Below are 19,689 nucleotides of genomic sequence, written 5' to 3' on the forward strand. Positions count from 1 at the left end.
GTCTTTGACCACGGCCCCATCGGAATGCCTAGTTTTTTTAACAGTGGACGCAATGGACAGAAATGATCGATGCGGATATTGTTTTCATCAATACAGGAAGAAGAATTATCACTAAAATAACGTAAATAGTTATACGTGTTGACGTAATCTGATGGGGATGCTGGAAACCTCTTGCATGCTGTTCCTCCAAACGTCCCACCACCTAACCGCTCGTGTACCAGTACGATTTGTAATACCAGAATGTAGCGAACGATCGGGAGAAGTTTAAAATTTGAAACTAGAACGAAATGAATATAGAGCAGCTGAATTTTTGGGATAAAACAGATCCTATAACAATCGTTTTCTATAATTTGTAGCTGCGTTTTAGATTTAAAAAAAAAATTGAAAAAAAAATATAAACTGTTAGTACAATATTATTCATCAGTCATTATCTGTTCATGAAGTTTCGCTCGTCCTGTATTTCTTCTTATTACCTATATTTCTGTATAACCAACCGATGTATCACTTCCTAAACTAATCAAGAGTTAACTTAATTTACACATTTTAACTAATTTAAAGACAAAGTTAAATTGTTTATTGATTTTTTTTTTCATTAACATCGTTATTAATTTAAGAACGACTACTCGAGATACGGAGTACATGTCTCATTACCTCTCGCATCGTTCTACAATCTGAGCTACACCCCCCTGCGCAGTGAAGGCCCAGACGTGTTTCAGTATCGTTCGTCGTGTGATTAGGAATAGAAAGGAAGTATATAGAAAAAAAATAGGCCCATGGAGATGTCGGGCATGTATTCCAATAACTCACACATGCTAAGCGGACAGCCCACCATCTCATCTTCATTCCCTCGCGCTCTACAAACGTATCTCAATAAGCCAAAAACTGATATTCTAGCCGATAAAATGCCACTGGAACGTAAAACAACTCGACCACTACGCAGAAGCTCGGCCTTAACGTCTTTTCAAGGATCACTAGCGTCGCTCGGCCTGCGAATCATGCCACAGGAAAAATGTAAGTGGAACCAATTTGCAGGCCACTCAATGTCACGTGACAAAATCAACGAAACTGGACGCCCAGTTTCAGGCAGATTGGTTGTACGCATCGTAATATAGCAACTCGTTTCATCTGGCTGAACGGGTACTTGTATCCGACACCCTCATGTCAATTCACAGAAAGGCTTGCGACCCAAGCGACAGTTGTCATTTTATCGTCATGTTCAAAAAAGGCACCCCGTGACCCATCTAGCTGAAAAGGAGCTTCACCAGATAAAGTGATGTGACCAAAAATATCGAAATTATTCGCAATGACCGAATAAACGACGCATATGAAGGCCCTGAATTAAGGGAATTCATCAGGACATTAAACCAACATGTATTTATGATGCGTTACGCCAAAAGAAGAAGCGTCATTGAAATGACATACTAGCCTCTGGTCAGCACAACCGCAGGACCGAGGATAATTTAAATATACGTATCCTATACCAAGCTTAACTAACTGAATTTGGCTGCAATTTATCTGTAAAGTTATCTAAATAAGTTGGGTTTTTGTTAACTCACTCTTCACTGAACGCATGTGATTTTTTGTACTTTCTACGACCGATCGATTCAAATTTAGCCGAGCCTGACGGTCTGGCGCATCGCAAGCATTTATACAGGACTGAGCAGGCGCAATGCTAGGCATTGAATAGAGTACACTAGCATTGCTGTTGGCCCATAACCGGTCAGAGGGGATCGATAAATTCGACGCGAGTAGGAAGTAAAGCAGGGGTAAAGAGTCTGTGTCGCCTTTACCGAAAGCAAAACTAGTGTGATCCAGCAGCTCTACCCATACCTTCTCGTCGGCATCGTTCCTATCTATAACCGTTCTTATAGCCAAGCGTCCAGGGGCAACCGATGATAGGTGCGGTAGGCTCGACATACGCAAACGTTGAACCCAATGCACTTTGTATTTGTCCGGAAACCTTGCGCTGTTCAGTGTTGGCGCTCTCTTTGTTCAGCCTTTCACATCGAAATGTCCACACAGACCGTCGTTCGATAGACAGCGCGGATTCCGAAGAACAGTGAGTGTGTTATTGAGGTCAGAAAGATGGGTTTTAATTAAACGTCCTGGGTGGTTTGCATCGCGGATGTCAGTGACCGGAGGGGAGAAGACGGTTTGGCTTAGCGGAACAGCGAGACTCTCGTCGTCTTTCATTGCGGAGAACTCAATAGATGGCAAGCGTGGCCGCTTGTTGGCTGGACGGTAGCTCGACGAACGCTCCACCCTGACATTGGGCGAACATTTACAAAGCGGCAGATGAACGGGCATTGGAGGGGGAGAGTCGAACACAACGAATGGGTCGGGATATCGCTATAGACCTGACTGGGAGGCGGATGGTGTTTAGTTAGGTTTTCCAATAGGGTATCGCCGGCCCAGTGCCCGAACGGCAGACCCGAAACAAGTGAGTAACGAACGTCACTCTGGCGAGGAAAACGATCTTCGAGTGGAAATTAACTAAGTGGAATTATCCCTGACACACAATTGGATTCCGATACATATCTGTGACGTGTGCTATGACTCCTGACTGCTTCGGGCTTTCCTAGGTTCGGTGTCATTAATGAACGGATAAGATGGCTCCACTCTAGAGCGACCGGGTCGCACTCGGCAGTTGGACGGCGCAAGCCACAAGATGATGCGGTCAAGGATTACTTTTTTTTTTTTTATCTGGGATGGTAATAAATATGGCAAGTGTGATAATGGCTAAATATTCTAGTAAGATAAAATTGTGATTTGACAACGATAACTGTGCATTGATATGACAAAAGCTAATTACTTCTTAAACAAGAGTAGCGTACGCGAGCGTAGCTAGAGTGGACGGGTTTTCTTTTAGTGTACGCAAGCGCCACAGTGAATGGTGGTAAATATCTTCATTGCGAGGTTAGACTCATGTCGAGGTACTTGGTAAAATAGAAATAAATACCACCTTGACAAATACGTCAATTGCGGTCCGCAGCGTTGAACGTGCATGTTACATTTAAAACGTAGGCAAAACTAATAAGAGTCACGATGGAAGTAAATGCCGCCAGTCGATAGGGATCGCGTGAAAGTTCTACTCGTTCAGTGTTTGCAAGCTAATTGCTTGTTGAAGATGCACGCTTAGCAGCTCTCAGGTAAAGCACACGCGAAAAACTATTAATTTTTATCCCCAGAATCTTCGACAAGTTACTGGATGGCCAGTTAGTTAAAGCCCTGCGTGTGACCAACTGTCACAAGGGAGCGAAAGTGACTTCGAAAAAAATGCCGGTTGGCAACTTTTCTTTGTTCAGAGCCGGACGATCCGTCCTATCTCGTGGGATAGCTTCGCATGTCTAGCTCGTCATTCTCAGCACAAATGATGTGTAATTTTTCAGATCGTTTTATACTCGCGTTGTCTGTATAAACCCTATGTACGTACAGTATCTTTGGCGGAAACAACCGTGAACTATAGCATGTAATGCCTACTCATATTCGCTTGTTTTGGCGTTATTTAACGTTGTCTTACATCCCAACAATTAGATCTAGTCATCGGAATACACCTGTCACTGTGATCCTTGTCTTCTAATTTCTTCTAATTGCGGTTTTTCTTTTGGTCGGTTGAGACAGCGCTAGCTGTTGAAGTTCATCTCATATCTGAAGTCTGCAGAAGACGATGAAACTGGCCTGGCATACCTGTATTGTATGCGTCGGACGTCTTCAGTTTCTCAGCGGCAGTTTTCTGCACAGACGGGTAGACTTGATTCCCATCCTTCATTGATTCTCGCGAAACAAAGTTATCAGTAAGTGCTCTAAAATTTGTCGTTGTTGCTTGCGTAAGCGCTTCTTGTCTCTATCTCGTTTACTCTTTTTGTCTCTTTCCTTTTAAGCTTTCCTATTTGATGACGCTGTTGTTGGTCTTCTCCGTCGTTCAACGGCGTCCGACATCATGGTGGCGTCCGACACCCAGGATCTATTAGGTTCAACGATTTTATTTGCATCGGAGTGGCAGCAATGTCGGGGACGTCTAGCATAACTACGGCGGTCGATTAGCGTCGTTTCGACTAGTGTTCCATTTGAGAGTCGTTCTTTGCGACTGGTCTATGGGACTGTCTGTGGAGTATACGCGCGTATCTCGGCGTACATTATGCGTTGCTCACTTCTGAGCAGTAGTTTTTTCATCTCCTTCATCTTTTCTTGATCGTTGCGCTTCATCATCGGTGTCCCTTTCGATGTTTCGACGCGTCAGTATCTTGACGCCATCGTGTCTGCTGACCCAGAATAGCACTAATTGATCTTCTTTATTTTGCGACGTCAGCGGTATAGGCGGTTGTAATGATTGTGGCGAAGTTCCATCATCGCTGTTTTAGTACAGCGTCAAGCCGGCGGACGCGGCGACCAAGTCACCGACGACGTGGACCTTCTGTGTCTATTCAACAAGAAAACAAACATATAGAAGAATGACAAAGGGCCGTCGGTTCAGCCGCTACGCGTCGTGCGATAACTTCGCTAGAAAAAAACGTGCGACAGTGACGTTTCTCTCGTCTCGACAATATTATGTTTCAGACTAGTAACTTATTGATGTGTTGAATTAATATCTTCGTTATAACCGTAGTCGCTAGGTGATTAAAATTAAATAAATATGTTTACAACAAAAAAAAGAACGTGAATTAACCCGAATAAGAATGTTATAGCTAGCAGATGGTTGTTACTGCTGCTTGCTATCAAGGATACCTTCTAGAGACGTTTAAGGTTATAGATCCGTTCGCGAAACGTTCGTGTATTTGTATGTACCTGAGAACTTTACTGCAGGAATTCTGCGCACAATCTCAACATATTTGTAGAAGACAGCCGGAAGCTCGAAAGAAAAAACTGTTTTCTCTATTTGCTTTTAGTCCGACGACAAATCATGGCTGACCGTTGGAACCTTTCGTTGTTTTAGTTTCCGTCATGTTATTGTTATTGCGTATTTGAACAATGACGATCGTAAGGCGTCGTTTGGACGACCCAATTCGGTCAGAAGGATACGATTGGCCTCGATAATTGAAAACTCACCGGCGTCGCTAACGTTGAGAACAGCTGGTGGCTAGCGGGTTATAGCGAAGGCAACAGGAGCCAGGCGGGAACGTACCGTAGAAAGGAAAGCTCAGGGCCATCACTGAACGTTGTGGAGCGGTGCTCCGCAAATATACTAGAGATAACTGTCGTTCTGCTACCAAACTAATGAGATTTGTTGACAATGCCCGTAACTTGCCGTCTTGATTCTGCCTTCTTCTGCACCGCTAGAAAAGACGTGTACTTCGTGCCCTTTAGGCATCGATGCCGATCTATTTCGTGGAGAACTTGAACGGCGTCGACAAGTTGGTTTGATCCATATCGCTTCGATTGCGGCTAGCGCTCTGGTAGTGGGGGGTGGCACTAGCCAAAAACGTAACGTGCATTCTTAACGAAGACAATATCCGACCCCTGCCGCCGTTCGCTGTGCCGTACGACAGCGTCGTGTTTATGAATACTAGCAAAGCGAGGCTCCTCGAAAGCAGATACTGAACTCATTCAAATGTTTAACATTCCGACCAGCAAAGCCTGGAGAAACAACAGGTCACATAGTAGAATTATTAGAAACTGAGAAAATAGTTCGTGTCGAAAGCCTCAGTACCTTTTTTAGCTGCTTTGCATTTAGTGAACTTCATTGCTCTGCGTTTGTAACTTAATTTTACAGATAGCCCGTATACTCGTTACATTTCGTAACTATATAAATTGCCCTAATTATGATAGGAGCGCCTAGCCGCTGAAGTTCTATGGATCTGTGGTATGCGTCAACAGATCGTCACATAGCGGGAATTCAATGAGTATTTTAACAATCGCCGGGATCACCAGACGTCTCCTATCCGTAAATTTCTTATATGTGTAGTACGAATCTCATTCGCGTCTACTTTTTGCAAATGAGTTTTATCGAACTGAGGGGAGTGCGAGTCCTATAGCATCGTCCTATCGACCCCAATGATGTCATCGCCTGGTTTCGATGTTGTTGTCATCAAACAAACATCCGGACAGGAAAAGTCCAGTAAACAAAAGAGAAGGTAGATGGCGGCCATAGAACGCGCGGATAGGCGAGAGCGAACGCAACTGCAATGGACCAAGTTCGTTGGGCTATGTCAATGTACCACTAGCATTGCGATAGGCTGACCGTCTTGGGCTAATCAAGTTAACGAGCTGCCCTGCCACTATCGTCCCTTCTGCCGAACATCTCCACTGCATCATGGCTCGTCTCTGACTAAAGGTGAGCAGCTAGGACATGCTCCTTTAGCTAGCTTCTGATGGGTTGAGAAATTAAAAGACATTACGTCTGCCCCAATAGCTCGACTGCCATCGACTGCTATCCGAGCCCGCCGCCTTCAATTGAGTAACTTTCCGCAGCATCGAAGTGTTCAGGTAGCGAAGAGAACGATTCAGTTGGAAACAAGAAAGGGTTACTAGAGGAACTAGGTGGGCGGTGAACCCCTTTGATTGCATATCAAGGGAGACTTCCGCCGTACCACTGCCTCCACTCGATCCAGACCAGCGCCGACTATTTAATGCTGAAACGGACCCGGTGACAGCAGTAAAAGCGGATAAACATTAATGGAGGACAGAACAAATTTCAATAGCACGTAGCAAGAGGACAGCGAATAAATGAACTCTTTTAGCTTTTTCTTTTAGTTTTTAAGCGTCAGAGATTCAAAGGAGGAAGAGGTACGCTTGATGATGAGTGCATGTGTGAGTATTATCATCGATGTTATGGCACAAATCATTTGCTTCGCTATAGAGGCTGGCGGTCTGCTGTGTATCTCAAACCTATTGTTGTGTCACGAGCTTTAGTTGCCATTATTAGGGGAGGAAGATCAGCGAGACGTCTTGCCAAAAGAAGCCTATGGCCAATCATCTGGACGGTTTCCTCCATTTTAGCGGACGAGCGATGGTTCCCATACGATGAAATTTCAAACCTCAGGCCTTTAACAGACATGCGACCCAACCCTAACGGGTGTGTGTGTTAAAATATAGGGCCTGATTGGCGTCTTCATTGCATTTCAACGAGTAGCTGATGCTCAGTTGGTAACTTTCTCACAGAATAGTTGCTGAAAATCCTTGTTTTTTGGTACCTGCTACTTCATACGCATATATTCAGTTATATATAGTTTATATAATTAACTAGTCTGCCTAAGCATTTTGTTTTGCATACCACAGATCAGCATTGTCATTGTTGTTATAATAATCTGCTGTGATGCTCAGATCCTTGGTGCCCTTTCTACCTCCGCGTTTCGTGTTCATGCGCCACCAATTTAGCAAGAAGTCGTATATGTTTCGGAATACTGCTGACGAACTAAATGATATGTCATAATAAAAGAAGCGTTCGCGCTGCGAGTGCTCGCGTAGCGTGAACAGCCATGTTTCTTTGTCAATCCTATGTTTTAATTGACTCTCGTTGCTCCGCGTTAGGCCTCTCTCTTTCGCCCAAGCGAGTAACGACAACAGTATAATCGGCGGCAATTAGGAAGTTATACTGTCTTCTTTTCCTCCCGATCTGGCTTGTTTGCATTTTACGCAGGGATGTTCAAGCCAAAAACAACCCATCCCCTGAGCTCTTGAAATCAACAAGGACAACAATGGAACAACGTCTTCTAACTAGGCCAGCGATATCCAAAATTGAGACGCAAAAAGCTTTCTCTTCAATATCTCCAAGGGCCGAGAACACTACGATAGTCATAGTCGGTGTACAATGTGCTTTTTAGTCCACTGAAGCATTTGGTGTCGCTGTGTTCTCTGGGAGTATCGTGCAAAGTCAGCGACCATTCGTCACCAGCCAATTGAAGAAAGGTAAATAGACACTGAAACTAACTAGAGACTAATTTCGTTCGATTCGTGCCCGAAGCATTAAGCGGCTAAATGTGGTGATTTTTCGAACGACTGCCAGTTGAAGGAGAGCGAGAAAGAAAAGGCGGGGGTTGGTGGAAACGACAAGTCTGTACATTAATGTACCAGCCTCTGACAGACAACATTTCCTGCTGTTGTCGCTGTAACATCCGTCGTGTGCTAATTGAGTGTTGCTGGACGCTCTCGTGTTTAACTGCGGACAAACTCGACGTGGTTACGCTGGTCCCGAAACTGAGCCACTGTACCGGGGCCATGCTCCGTTCACCCGATGACTCGACAGGACTCATTCTCGCGCACTGTTCCTGCAGGTTGTAGCAGGCTCTCCTGCAGTCGTTCCTACTGCCTAGCGCATTTAAGCTGTGTCATCCAGGAGGAAAGGAATAGAACAGAGAAGACTGGTTTAGAGAAGCTGGGTAGCGCGCTAATGTTGTCAGGGAAAAGGCGAAACGATTTCTAGAACCCCGCTCACCGGAAGGGGTGACTAAGAGATTAATTGGCTAAAATCCCATTTAACGAGACTCATTACTTCACAGTGTGCGTTAAAATGAGTTGGCAGCACTGACAGCCGAAGCCGTATAGACGAATATGTCGTTCCAGCGTGTGGGACCGCTGTCCTTGGGTCCGTTCGACGAACACATGCAATTAGCAGCGCGTCCAAATCTCGTTCGAGCGAGAGCATTATTGTAGCGGTAGCTGCTTCCGGATATACAATCGATCTGGTTAATATATATATATATATATATATATATATATATATATGGGTGTATGCAAGGGAAAAATCTGTAAACCCGTAGTCAATCTCGAATGCCTCCCTGTGGCGTGAGACGTTACTTAAGCCACTTAGGCGTAGCCATAGTAGAAATACCTAGTAACCGAGTTTATGAGTGATGTCTTATTAACCGCCGACATCTTCAACCAAGAAAAATTTGGGGGCCGATGTCCGTAGCGAAGACCGGCGAAACAAAAAAGGCCTTGTTCTTCAGCGTAGTCGTCCCGGCGTCCATGTAGAGGATATACGAAATGTATGGCAAAATCGATAAAAAGAAAGCGATGTTATTGGATTTCCTAATTGAACCACGATTAATTACCAGAGTAATTATTGTCACTACTGCGGATGTATCTTGTATTCAATTGTCAAATGTAGAGAAAATGAACCATGCTTCATTAGGTCGGTGAATTAGGTAACGCAAAAATCATCAGGAATCATCCAACGACCTTAATTCCACAAGGGCTTCTGGGCATTGATAAGCAAAGTTTACGTATGTAGAAGCCAGCGCCACGGAGAAACCCAAATCATATACATAGACGTGTTTCATATGAATATATATAATCAACAAATCAAGTTTGTGACAGTCGTTCTGTGTTTTTGCGTATTGTCACTTTCATACCATGACGTTGCGTCGTTACGTTAAAGTGCTTACAAGGAGTTCTTTCCCAGAGCTAATTGGTCCATTGAGAAAGCTCAAGCCTGCTCCCTTCTGCCCAAACGGTGGTATATCTATTCTTGGTGGTTTCAGCTTCCAGCTGCAGACATTTGAAGCGGCAGGGCACTGCCGCGCCGCCAGACAGACGGACAGCTACGAACAATTTTAAATTCCCATATGTCCCATCAATAGCAGCTACACAGCTAAAGCGAGTCAGCCATTAAACGGGCCCATAATTAGCACATCAGCGGCTTTCCCTCGGCCTAGCCGGCACTTAGCTAAGAGAAGTTGATGGAAGTACGCACACAACTTACACCGCGGACCGAAGAAGTAAGGCCAAGTACGTTCTTGTCCTGACTGGACTGCACGTCAAACTATCGGCAATCGTCGTGTCGTTCGGAAATGGCATAGCATTTGGAGTGGAATTATAAGATTAGTCTTAAGACGTACAATGCATTTATTATGTGTCAATTGTTCTAAGACGAGTAAAAAGCTATACGCTATTATTGCTGGGCTCAAACTCAGCTAGCATAGTATACAAGTAGAAAAAGTGAAAGTCAAGATGAAAATGCATTGCAAATTATACCTATTAAATATAGTTTAATCAGAGACCTGTTCAGACGGAGAAAGGTAGATTGAAACTGGATTAAGGTACGCTTCAAAATAGGATCTATGAGAAATTATAGATGTTAAAAACAACATTGTTTGTTTATCTTTAACTAAAGTCGAGCAATGGTGGTTTCTGAAGCAGGATACAACTATAATCTTCCGTATAATTAGCTCTTATAGCTCTGTTGTAGCTATAAAATAGCCTATACAAGTAGTATGAATAAAAGATAATTAATGTATATCAATTATTCCATTATCTATGTGTCTCTTTCAATCAGATTGCAGACCAAATCTTACCTGTACGCCGTCATTCTTCTACATATTGCATTCGAGTCCCTTAATGCGCAGATATCCGCCGCATATATCAACAAAGCAAGGTGGTTTTCTGCAACCGCAATCAATTTAAGATGGTACCGATGAGTCGTTTGTCGTCAATATTCTGTAACAACGCGATGTCTTGACGCTCGCGAACTTCAGATTTATCGAATAGCGTTTTAGATGTTCCACAAATAGCAAATAATAAATTAATATATAAAATGTATATCTCTGATATAAAATCTTTCGAAGCACTTCATCTACTTCACCGTTTCCGCGAGAGAAGCGTTCATGTTTATGCAAGGATGGACGCTCTATAGACGCTAACGTATTCGCACGTTAAGCGAATAATCCACGTTGAGCCTTTTTTTTTTTTTTTTTTTTCGTAGTCAAAGATGGCCAGTCGACGGGAGCGTTGATGAGATGCATTCATCTCTATGCCAACTTGTGAAAGTACACAGAAATGTACCGAATTGATATCTTGTGGCAGTTCCTGGGAACGTTCAATAGACGACTGAAGTTATATTGAAGTTCAAGTAATCGCAACTAATTTTCTGCAGTTTGAGAAGCGCCGTCACGATGTTGCTAGATGATACTAGATTAAGTAGGACTTTTGAAGGCAACTCAACAAACAGCGAAAGTTCTAACTGCATTTGATGCTATGACAGAACATTGTTCCGAAGCCAATTTGGTTGCTCATTAGTTTTTCATTTTCAGGCGATCGCTGCAGTTATTTTCGTTGATAATTATAACTCTAGTCCTACTCCAAGTATCGGCGGGGGGTACCCAGATAACTTATTCAAGTAGCTGGTGAAGATGTTGTACATTGTTGCCGTAAGATTTTTGACATTGTAGTATTGATTATAGGCAAGCAGATATCAGACAACCATCTAACTGAAAGGTGCTCAGACTGTGACACTGTAATCGATTCCAATCATCTCTAGTTGTGATGGGTAGACTTCATCGTTACAGCGTCCTATTCGTTACTAGTTATTCAGAAAATGTACATTCGTCTGAAGTCTGTGTTTTCATTCATTCAGTCGGCCGGACTTTCGCATCCAGCTTTGGCTTGTATCCAACTTACGTTCTCTCGCGAAAAGATATTTCGAGTTTTGCGTGAACGATTGCTATCGAACGTCACATCGGGTGCTCTTCCTTTTAACGCCCCCCCACACCCCTTGCACCCTGCTCTCGGAAGATCACCACTCAATATAGTACTTTATACGTTTCTGCTGTAGCGAAATGAAAGATTAATCGAACCATGGACGTAGCACAGTTTGTTGCATGAGCACGCTGCAGGTTCTCTAGCGATAGACCCTGCGAAGAAGCGATCGAGCAATCTAAGCATGTTTCCCTTGTGGTGTTGTCTGAACAATGCCCCATTTTGCCTTTTTTGCCGTAGTTTTTTTCGAATGCCCCTACGATCGCGTTCATCTCTCTCCCAAAGTCTCTTCGAGTTCTTGGGTAGCCTTGCAATTCGAAAAGTGCAAATTTCCTAGGTGTGTACTGCGCATATCCTTTGGTCCGCCACCTTACAAGGCCGAAGGTCCTAAACAGTTGCCGAAGCGACGTGGGGTGACGACGAGCTCCGACCTAGTAGAAGACGACACGGCAAACGAGCGACAGCTACCAGCGGCAGCTGCTTTAGCGCTCGTCGTAGCAAGGCCCGCCTATTTCTACAGCGATGGGTTACCCATAGCCGGCTATCCTTTCCGCTAGTTTGTCCCTGGCGGCTGATGACAGCGTCAACAGCGGCCAGCGACAGTGTTCTCGGTCGGAGTAAGTAGCAGGTAGGAAAATAAGGAAACGCAGTGGTCAGTTGCAGTAGTGAATTCGCAGCAGTTGTGCATTGAGCAGATTGAACGGTTGAATTTAGCTTGAGCTCTACACATTTCCGTTAACACTGGCTGCCTGTCCGGTCAACAGCCCGGTAGCGGGGCAGGGCAGGGCAGGGCCACCCCCGGCGTGCGCTGCGAGCCGACACAGCGAGAGAAAGTGAGCTACAAGGAGAGATTCGGGACAAGATCGAGCAATCGAGGGCGAGCCGGTACAGAAAGCGAGACGCTGCGGAAAGAGGGGGAGAGAGTGGCGAACTCGAGCCAACAACTCGCAGCAGCTGCTGCTGCTGCTGCTGCTGCTGCTGCCCCGTTCTGTGCTGGTGTTCTGTACGAGGCACAGGAGACGGCCGTGCGCCGCTGTCAGGGCCCTTGGCTCCTCCTCCTCCCGCTTCCCGTCTGCGGACCCGCGCGCGCCTGGACCGCCCGCCCGCCCTTCGCTGCTCGCCGTTCACCGTTTGCTTCGCGCCGTTGCTCGTTCAACGGCTTTACACTCACCGAGCGCGTTGCTCCTGCTGCTGCCGCCGCGGCCGCCGTCACCGCCGCCGCTGCACTGGCCACGGACCTGCTGACGGGCCGATGGATGAACGGATGCCAAACACCCGCTATCAGATGACTCGAGTAGCAGCTATCTGACAGTAACGATAGCTGTGCTTACTGCCGTCGCCGCCGCCGCCGCCCGTAGAACTTGGCGCTGAGCTCATCGGCAGCTGTAGCGGCCAGGAACGCCGATGGCGGAGGCTGTCTGGCTAACAGTCCGTCTGCCAGATGAGACTGCTATCGTTACGGCTTCAGAGTTCAGCACTGGCGCGCCATTGCCGAGTGGTATCATATAGCAATAACAATAGCATTACTGAACGTGTCGTCAGTAGTGGTGTCGGCGGCACGCAGCGATAGTGATGGCATCATGTTCCGGCGATGACTCTAATTATTCATTGGGGTTGGGTTGATTTAATCAGAGAACCTCAGCATGTCAAGGAATGATACGGTGTCTTCTACTCGATTTATTACTATATAAGTGAATTGGCTATCGTTTGCGATCCTCTCGTAGATCTGTCACGTTCTGTGGCATTGTGCATATGCAAACAGGCTGGCTACGGCACGCATATTCGTCGACGCTTCTCTTAACGTTACGTTAGCGAAAAGGGAACGTTAACATGACAACAGTTATAGTATCAGTACATACAAAATGCTAAATATCTGGAAAAGAAAGAAGTCTATCTGCCGTCACGTCGAAGGGCTTTTTTAATCATAGTTACAGCTTTCTACACAAACCGTTTTGTCATCCCGACCACGACGTATAACAGCGACGATGACGACAGTTGATGCCATCAGCATCGTGACCATTTGCGATTGTCCATCTCGGCACGGGCCAGGGCAAGAAACGGAACTGTAAAGGTACTATTGTTTAGCCGCCACCCTTCGTCGGTTTTCGATAGCAGCGTTTGTTTCTTACGTTATGAATAAAATCACCATCAACGTTTCTACCGACGTCGCCATCTATACTCGGTGGCAGCAGCTGCGAAGGCGACGGAACAGTAATTACATCAATAACCCCACCAGCCGGTATCGTTTCGAATGGACAGACAAACGTTTGGAGCGTCACCTTACTCGCCCCATCAATGGCTCTGACCTCACTGGCATTAGCACCACGCCTGTAAAAACTAGTCGCTCATGATGAAGCGCCGGCAGATCGCCGCTGCTGTTGGCGGCTCCAGCTACTGCTGCTGTTCGCTTGGCTGAGATAATCGTAGTCGTTTGTGATCGGCGATGTCCTCCTTCCTCTAATGGTCCTCATAGGCTATCAGTGGCTACTGTCTTGGCCGCCGCCGCCGCCGCCGTTCCGATGGTTACAACGACAACAAGTCAATACTCCGCAATTGCAACGGCTGACGTACCGGCAGCGACCAGCGAACGTTAGCTGCGACAAACCCTGTGAGGGCTTTTGCGATGCGTTGTTTTAAGCCACCAGTCGCGCTGGCGCTAACAGCAGAAGCAGCAGCAGTAACCGTTGTTGTGGCAGGAGGCTGTTGGAAGGAAGAGACAGGCGCCCGCTAAGAGATCACCGCGCAAGAGACTGCCGGCAGCTGCCGCTCCGATGGCGATGCCCGCTGTTCTAGTTATTGAGAGCCATCGTCACTTCGTAGAGGATGCGGCGATAAGGTTACAAACAACGGCACGCTCGACCGCAACGTTAACAGGTCGTATTCGACATATGGAGAGCAGATTCGGGATCGGCTGAGTGGGATGTTCCAATAAAATAAAAGTAGGGGATTCGGCCGTAAAGTGAGACTTTTAACTGTTTGAGCGTGTGACCTTTCATTGTTCCCAATAATGCCCGCACTTTCGTTTTTGTGAGCTATCCTGATCTCGAGAGAACGAGAGGCAAATAAAACAAAAAAAACTCAGAAATGCCCTAGTAAATAAAATCATCAATACACAAAGCTTCTTTGACACAATACTAATGCTAATCAACTTAAAAAAATTACCCATCTTCTTCACCACCTATCTGAGACGGTGCTTTTCCTTTAGCTAGTCTTGTTAATCCTCGTTCTCTTTACACGCTTCTTTCTTCAATAAAGTTGACAAGTTATAGACACTTGTTTGTCGTCTGCTTCGACAGCTGCCTGAAATCGCGTCGCCCCCTTTAAAACAGCTTAGTCCCGCCGCGCGGAGAGGGCGCGCGGGGTTTCGGCGCCTGCGCCTCTCAGGCTCCGCCCAGCTGGTCGTCGTTCGCGCGGTTATGTCGTGGCCTGTGCGGGGCCAGCAGAGGCGCACGCGAGGCCGAGGCAGACGATAAGCGGCTCGAGCATGTGGTTGGTCCCGTGAACGCGCTGTGGCCCAATAGACCAGCCAAAGCCGACGACGGATGGACAGACGAACGGGCGAATAACCCGACGATCAAGCGAGCGACCAGCCAAAACAGCTGGCAGTTATAATACAAACAACGTGACTTTCAGCGGCAGTAATGCCAGTGATGTCAGCTAGTGTGCGTGCCTCGGTAGTTGTACCTTTCGTTGTGCCTCCAGCAGTAGCAATAGGATCATTTAAACATGGAGCACCTGCAATTAAACTACCTATTAAAATTCTAGTGCCAATACGTGTCATATTCGAAGCTTGTCTCGTGACAACAACAATGTCAACGACCGGCTTCAATTAGTGCGTGTCTGCGTGTGGGCGCGTAGCAGAAAAATGTGACCGTGTTGATGGCAAGAGCAATAACAGCAACGACAATTATTATTATAAAGAGAAAAGAAAATTATGTGATTTCGTGACATAGAATGGCAGAATATGAGGCAGAGTGCTCACACTATTCATTGTGTACAAATGTGAAATGTGCGTGTGGTCATACGCCGGTTGTAGTAGTAGATGGTCAAGATGACCTACTGTAGTTTGATTATCAATTGAGAAGAACGACCGACAGAAGCTGGGGTCTAAAGGACCAGATCTATTGGGAAGTACCTGTGTATGTGTATGAGTGTTGAGAAGGACAAGCAAGTGAGATACGATTGAAGAAACAGCTTATTGCCGTAATGAGTAGAGAATGAACCCGTGACTCTTCGCAACGTTTGCTTGATCCATGTTATGCCATTGACAAAATAAAGAGTCGCAACGGAAACGTGTCTAATAAGTATTCGACCTATTGGACGGAACGCCATTGTGCAACGAACGCCCACTCAAAACTCGAATTCAATATCAAATGATATAGCGCACTAACATACAAGTTAAGGTGAAGAAGACACTGAAGAACATCCCGAGAAGATGTAAAAAAGACGAGCTTGCTTTATAAAGTCTTTCCCTGTTTTCGAGTTCGGCAGCCAATTAATTATCGAAATAAAACAAGCTATCATTCGTATGATTGTCAACGAACGGACAATTCGTCCAGACAGCAACATCACTGTCCTGAAGTAAGAAGGCGGATCTACCACTCGAACTACGTAATTGCCATCATCAAACAGAAAGAAAACGTGGCGCGATAATTCTTCAGAACAGCTTTCATGACATACGTTTGCTGGCGACGAAGGCTGACTTAAAAATATCAGTCTTTATCTGTACAATCCCCAACATCCGCGGACTAGCCGTCATCAGCACTATCGATGGCAGCACGGCCGACAACCGCAGCTAAAACAGTGAGAGTATACGCCACGAAAAACGGTCACGCTGATACCAGTTAGTGTAGTATATGCACTAGATCAGCGTCGCAATGGAGTTACTACTATCCCAGGCCAATCATTGTCAATATCCAGTAATCGACAAGCCTACCAGCAACCGCCTGAAGATCAACGCCGTCAAGGTGAATTAAGTTGGGCACAAACAGTAACGTCAACGCTCTCAGTCAACAGTCGAGTGTGAAAGATATAATCGTAGTGTGTGTGTACTCCGTACGCGAGGACTTGTAAGGGTTCGGAAACGTATTTCTCGTGTCATAACTTCGGGCACGAAAAATATTTTGTTTGACTTGAAAAGTAAATATATCCATCTTAAATTAAAGTGTCAAAGTGCGTGTTTGATCTAGTATCATCGTCGTTTATTATCAGCACCTCTTCGCAGTGTTCGAGCATTGTGCATACGGCGATCGTCGATGTTTGCTAATCAGTATCTGGCCATTACAAACATCATCAACCAGGAAAAAGTCGGCATCTTACAGCTACGTGGCTGCTTGCGAAACGTACAACAGTATCTACTCACACGAAAAAAGCTAGAGAGGGAGCTACCCAAAAAACCAGTTTATTGCCACAACCCTTCGTTGCCTTCCCTACTACCAATAACAGATAAGAAACATCAAGACAACATTTGCTTCCCCCTGTTACAGTCCTCATTACATTCTACTTCACGTTGACCTCGCTCTTTTCTACCCGCAGCAGGTGGCTATTTGGCCTTAGTCGGACGCTTCTTCCCGCCAGGATAGATTCGACGGCTCTCGTGGAGGTGGGGCTGACCGGCCCTGAGCTGGCCGCGTCCCCCGCCGCTCCTGCGCCTTCGGAACCCCCGACGCATTCTCCACCAGCCCTGTTGCTTCAACAGGGAGCAGCCCTATGGCAGCCGCACCTTGGTGGGCGTCTTGACATACGAGGCAACGGATGCGCGCCACTAGACGATCACCATCATATCGGCGACTCTACCCAGTCCCCTTCTCCGGTACCATTGCCTCATCATCATCGTCGTGTCCAACATCACCGCGAGGAGCCACCTGACCATCACGACCCGGCAGAGCATAGCGACACCAACGACAACTGCGAAGAGGTCGACCCTGACGTGGGCGCCGAAGGCGATCGAAACCCGGGCGGTCGCTGCCAGTCGGTTGAGCCAATCGACGCTGAAGGCAACGCAGACGTTGGCGGTGACGGTGACGACGAGGCTGGAGACGACGAGAACGATCTCGTTCGGTCAACAAACGTTGAACCTAATTTTGCCACGACGGATACACGAGTGCCAGGTGTGGGGACTGGGGCAGGCGACGAAGACTCGATCTCTGCGCTACAACAAATGACCTCGTGGCACGAGCACCGATACGCGTCGCCGCCGAAATCGCCGACGCCGCACTTCATCGTCGATATTCTCGGCATCCAAAAGAGAGCGGTGAGCACAGCGCATTCAGCTAATCGGCCTTTGAATCTCGTTGCAATCGATGGCGACTGTTCAAATTCGCCGCCGTGCTCACCCCCGCTGCGGCAGCACGCAGGTAACCTGCAGCAGCGCCATCAGCAGGTGGCAGTCGAAGCTCTTGCTGGAGCCGGCCAACCTGGTAATCATCCGTCGCACCTTTTGGGCGCTTTCTTCCAAAATGGAGGCAGTACAAAGAATACGGGAGCTCCCTCACCGCTACCTGCACACGTCGCTCCTCGAGGACTCACCTTCGACGACGAGAAAGGTACGAAATTAATTCTTTTGGAACATACCACAAAGTAGCACTAAAATGTTAGATAGGTGCTTGTACTGTCGACGTGCGTTAGAGAGAATTCAAAGCAGCTTTTCATGAGGTACTGCTAAAATCGTACGGGCGAAAATTACGCAATGTTGTCATTTGAATGAACTCAGACGACGTACGCTGGACTTGATCTATCAGCAAGTCCTTCTGATAATTCAGTGGGTAATCAATTTGCCCTTTAGTGTTTTCGACACGTTGTGGTCTAGGTTCAAATCCATCGATAGGCACATTTCATTTTGTACAGGGAGCCAGGCAGTCGTCTGTTTGATGTAAAACGCGACACATAAAAAGTAACGAGACATGTGATATTCATGCCGAAACTAAGAAATTGGTATTACAACCAACGTACTCCACTAATTCGGGATATGCAAGACAATTTACAAACGTTCTACGCTTTACTAAATAATGAATTGCTATTTGAAGGCACCGGTAAGGGCTTTTTGGTATATATAGAAGTCTTTCATTTAATTAAATCCCGTACTTTTTTCTTGTACATATATTCTTTTTTGTTTTTTTTTTCACAGAAATTAGATAAATGTGTACATATGCGCTTTGGTGCACTTGACCAGTGACTCCTCTAGGAGTTTGCATGTTCGATCGCCCCATAATCCCGCAGTTATCCATAATTTGCCTCCTTGACCCCGGACCAAAATTGGTAACAACGGCAGAATTCAACAACTGCTGAGGTGTATATGTGACAGCTAAAAAAAACTACTTTTAAAAATATCTCGTTCTGTCCCGACGCTACGATAGCGACGTGTTTGCCGTCTGTCGTTATTAGGCCTGTATTTGAAGCAGAGGCCCAATCTTCCTCGGTTGATTGTTCAATTAACACGTACCTTCTTGTAGCCTTCGGCGCATCTATCTACTACCACCTCTTCTGACAGCAGTAGGCTATTGTTACATCCTTTATTGATGAAATAAATGAGCAAATAAACAAATAGCATATAATCCTAAATGAAATAAGATTAATGGCATCAAGAAAGTCAGAGAGGGAGAACGAAGACGGTGAGAGAGCAGAGACGATCAAGCAAAACAGAGGCCCTCTTGTTACCTGGCAGCAGTACCCGTACGCTATCACAACTGTGATTGCGACTTCAAGCTAACGACACAATTATTACCGTTGGTTTTTGACCGACTATAGCAGCAAAAAGCAGCGGAGGTATCAGGCTTGAAGCAGAACAAATGAGACAGAAACGGACGCTTTTCTTTTCCCCATAACTCACTCACGCAGAATAAATGTCCACGGCGATAGATAATTTGAATCAAATCACACACATGGCGATCCCTTAAAAAAGCATCCACATATTATAATACATAGGCCCTAACCGACAGATATCGAAGGAAGCACACGACCACAGACAATCGAAGTGAGTACCTAGGAAGTAAGTCAGCCAAAAACCACAACAGAAATAAGAACAGCAACAAAAGAAAGTCGCGGACGACTTGACGATCGAGTCAGGTGGATCGCGAGAGAAGCCTTAAAGACCTTTGCGGGTAGCTTTTGTGGGGCAAAGGGTGTGGGATGGAAAGGGCACCAGTTCGGTCTAACCATCTTATAAATATTCCCCACTATTGCGGTCATCTACGAAGTTTGAAGGAAGAAACAACTGCACACCTCATCTCAGTTCTTCTTGAGCAGTCGCACTGCTTATTTCTTGAGTGGGGAAAGTGG

The 19,689-nt window shown here is 46.0% G+C and overlaps 1 protein-coding gene and 1 long non-coding RNA gene across 2 annotated transcripts in view; both read left to right on the forward strand.

The window, feature by feature from the left end:
* The first annotated feature begins 565 nt into the window (after nt 1-565).
* On the forward strand, nt 566-15,436 carry LOC147755338 (uncharacterized). The gene is made up of 2 exons (XR_015328743.1): nt 566-3,794; nt 3,882-15,436. It is a non-coding gene; the product is annotated as an uncharacterized LOC147755338 (long non-coding RNA).
* Nucleotides 15,437-16,182: 746 nt separating this feature from the next.
* Nucleotides 16,183-19,689, forward strand: part of LOC111251594 (uncharacterized) — a 137,617-nt gene continuing 134,110 nt past the window's right edge. Inside the window, exons 1-2 of the mRNA XM_022808282.2 lie at nt 16,183-16,255; nt 16,863-17,957. Coding sequence (XP_022664017.2) covers nt 16,183-16,255; nt 16,863-17,957 — 1,168 coding nt within the window. The remainder of the gene's footprint in view (nt 16,256-16,862; nt 17,958-19,689) is intronic.

The sequence above is a fragment of the Varroa destructor genome, unplaced genomic scaffold (assembly GCF_002443255.2).
Source record: "Varroa destructor unplaced genomic scaffold, Vdes_3.0 BEIS01000005.1, whole genome shotgun sequence".
In the NCBI taxonomy this organism is placed as follows: domain Eukaryota; kingdom Metazoa; phylum Arthropoda; class Arachnida; order Mesostigmata; family Varroidae; genus Varroa; species Varroa destructor.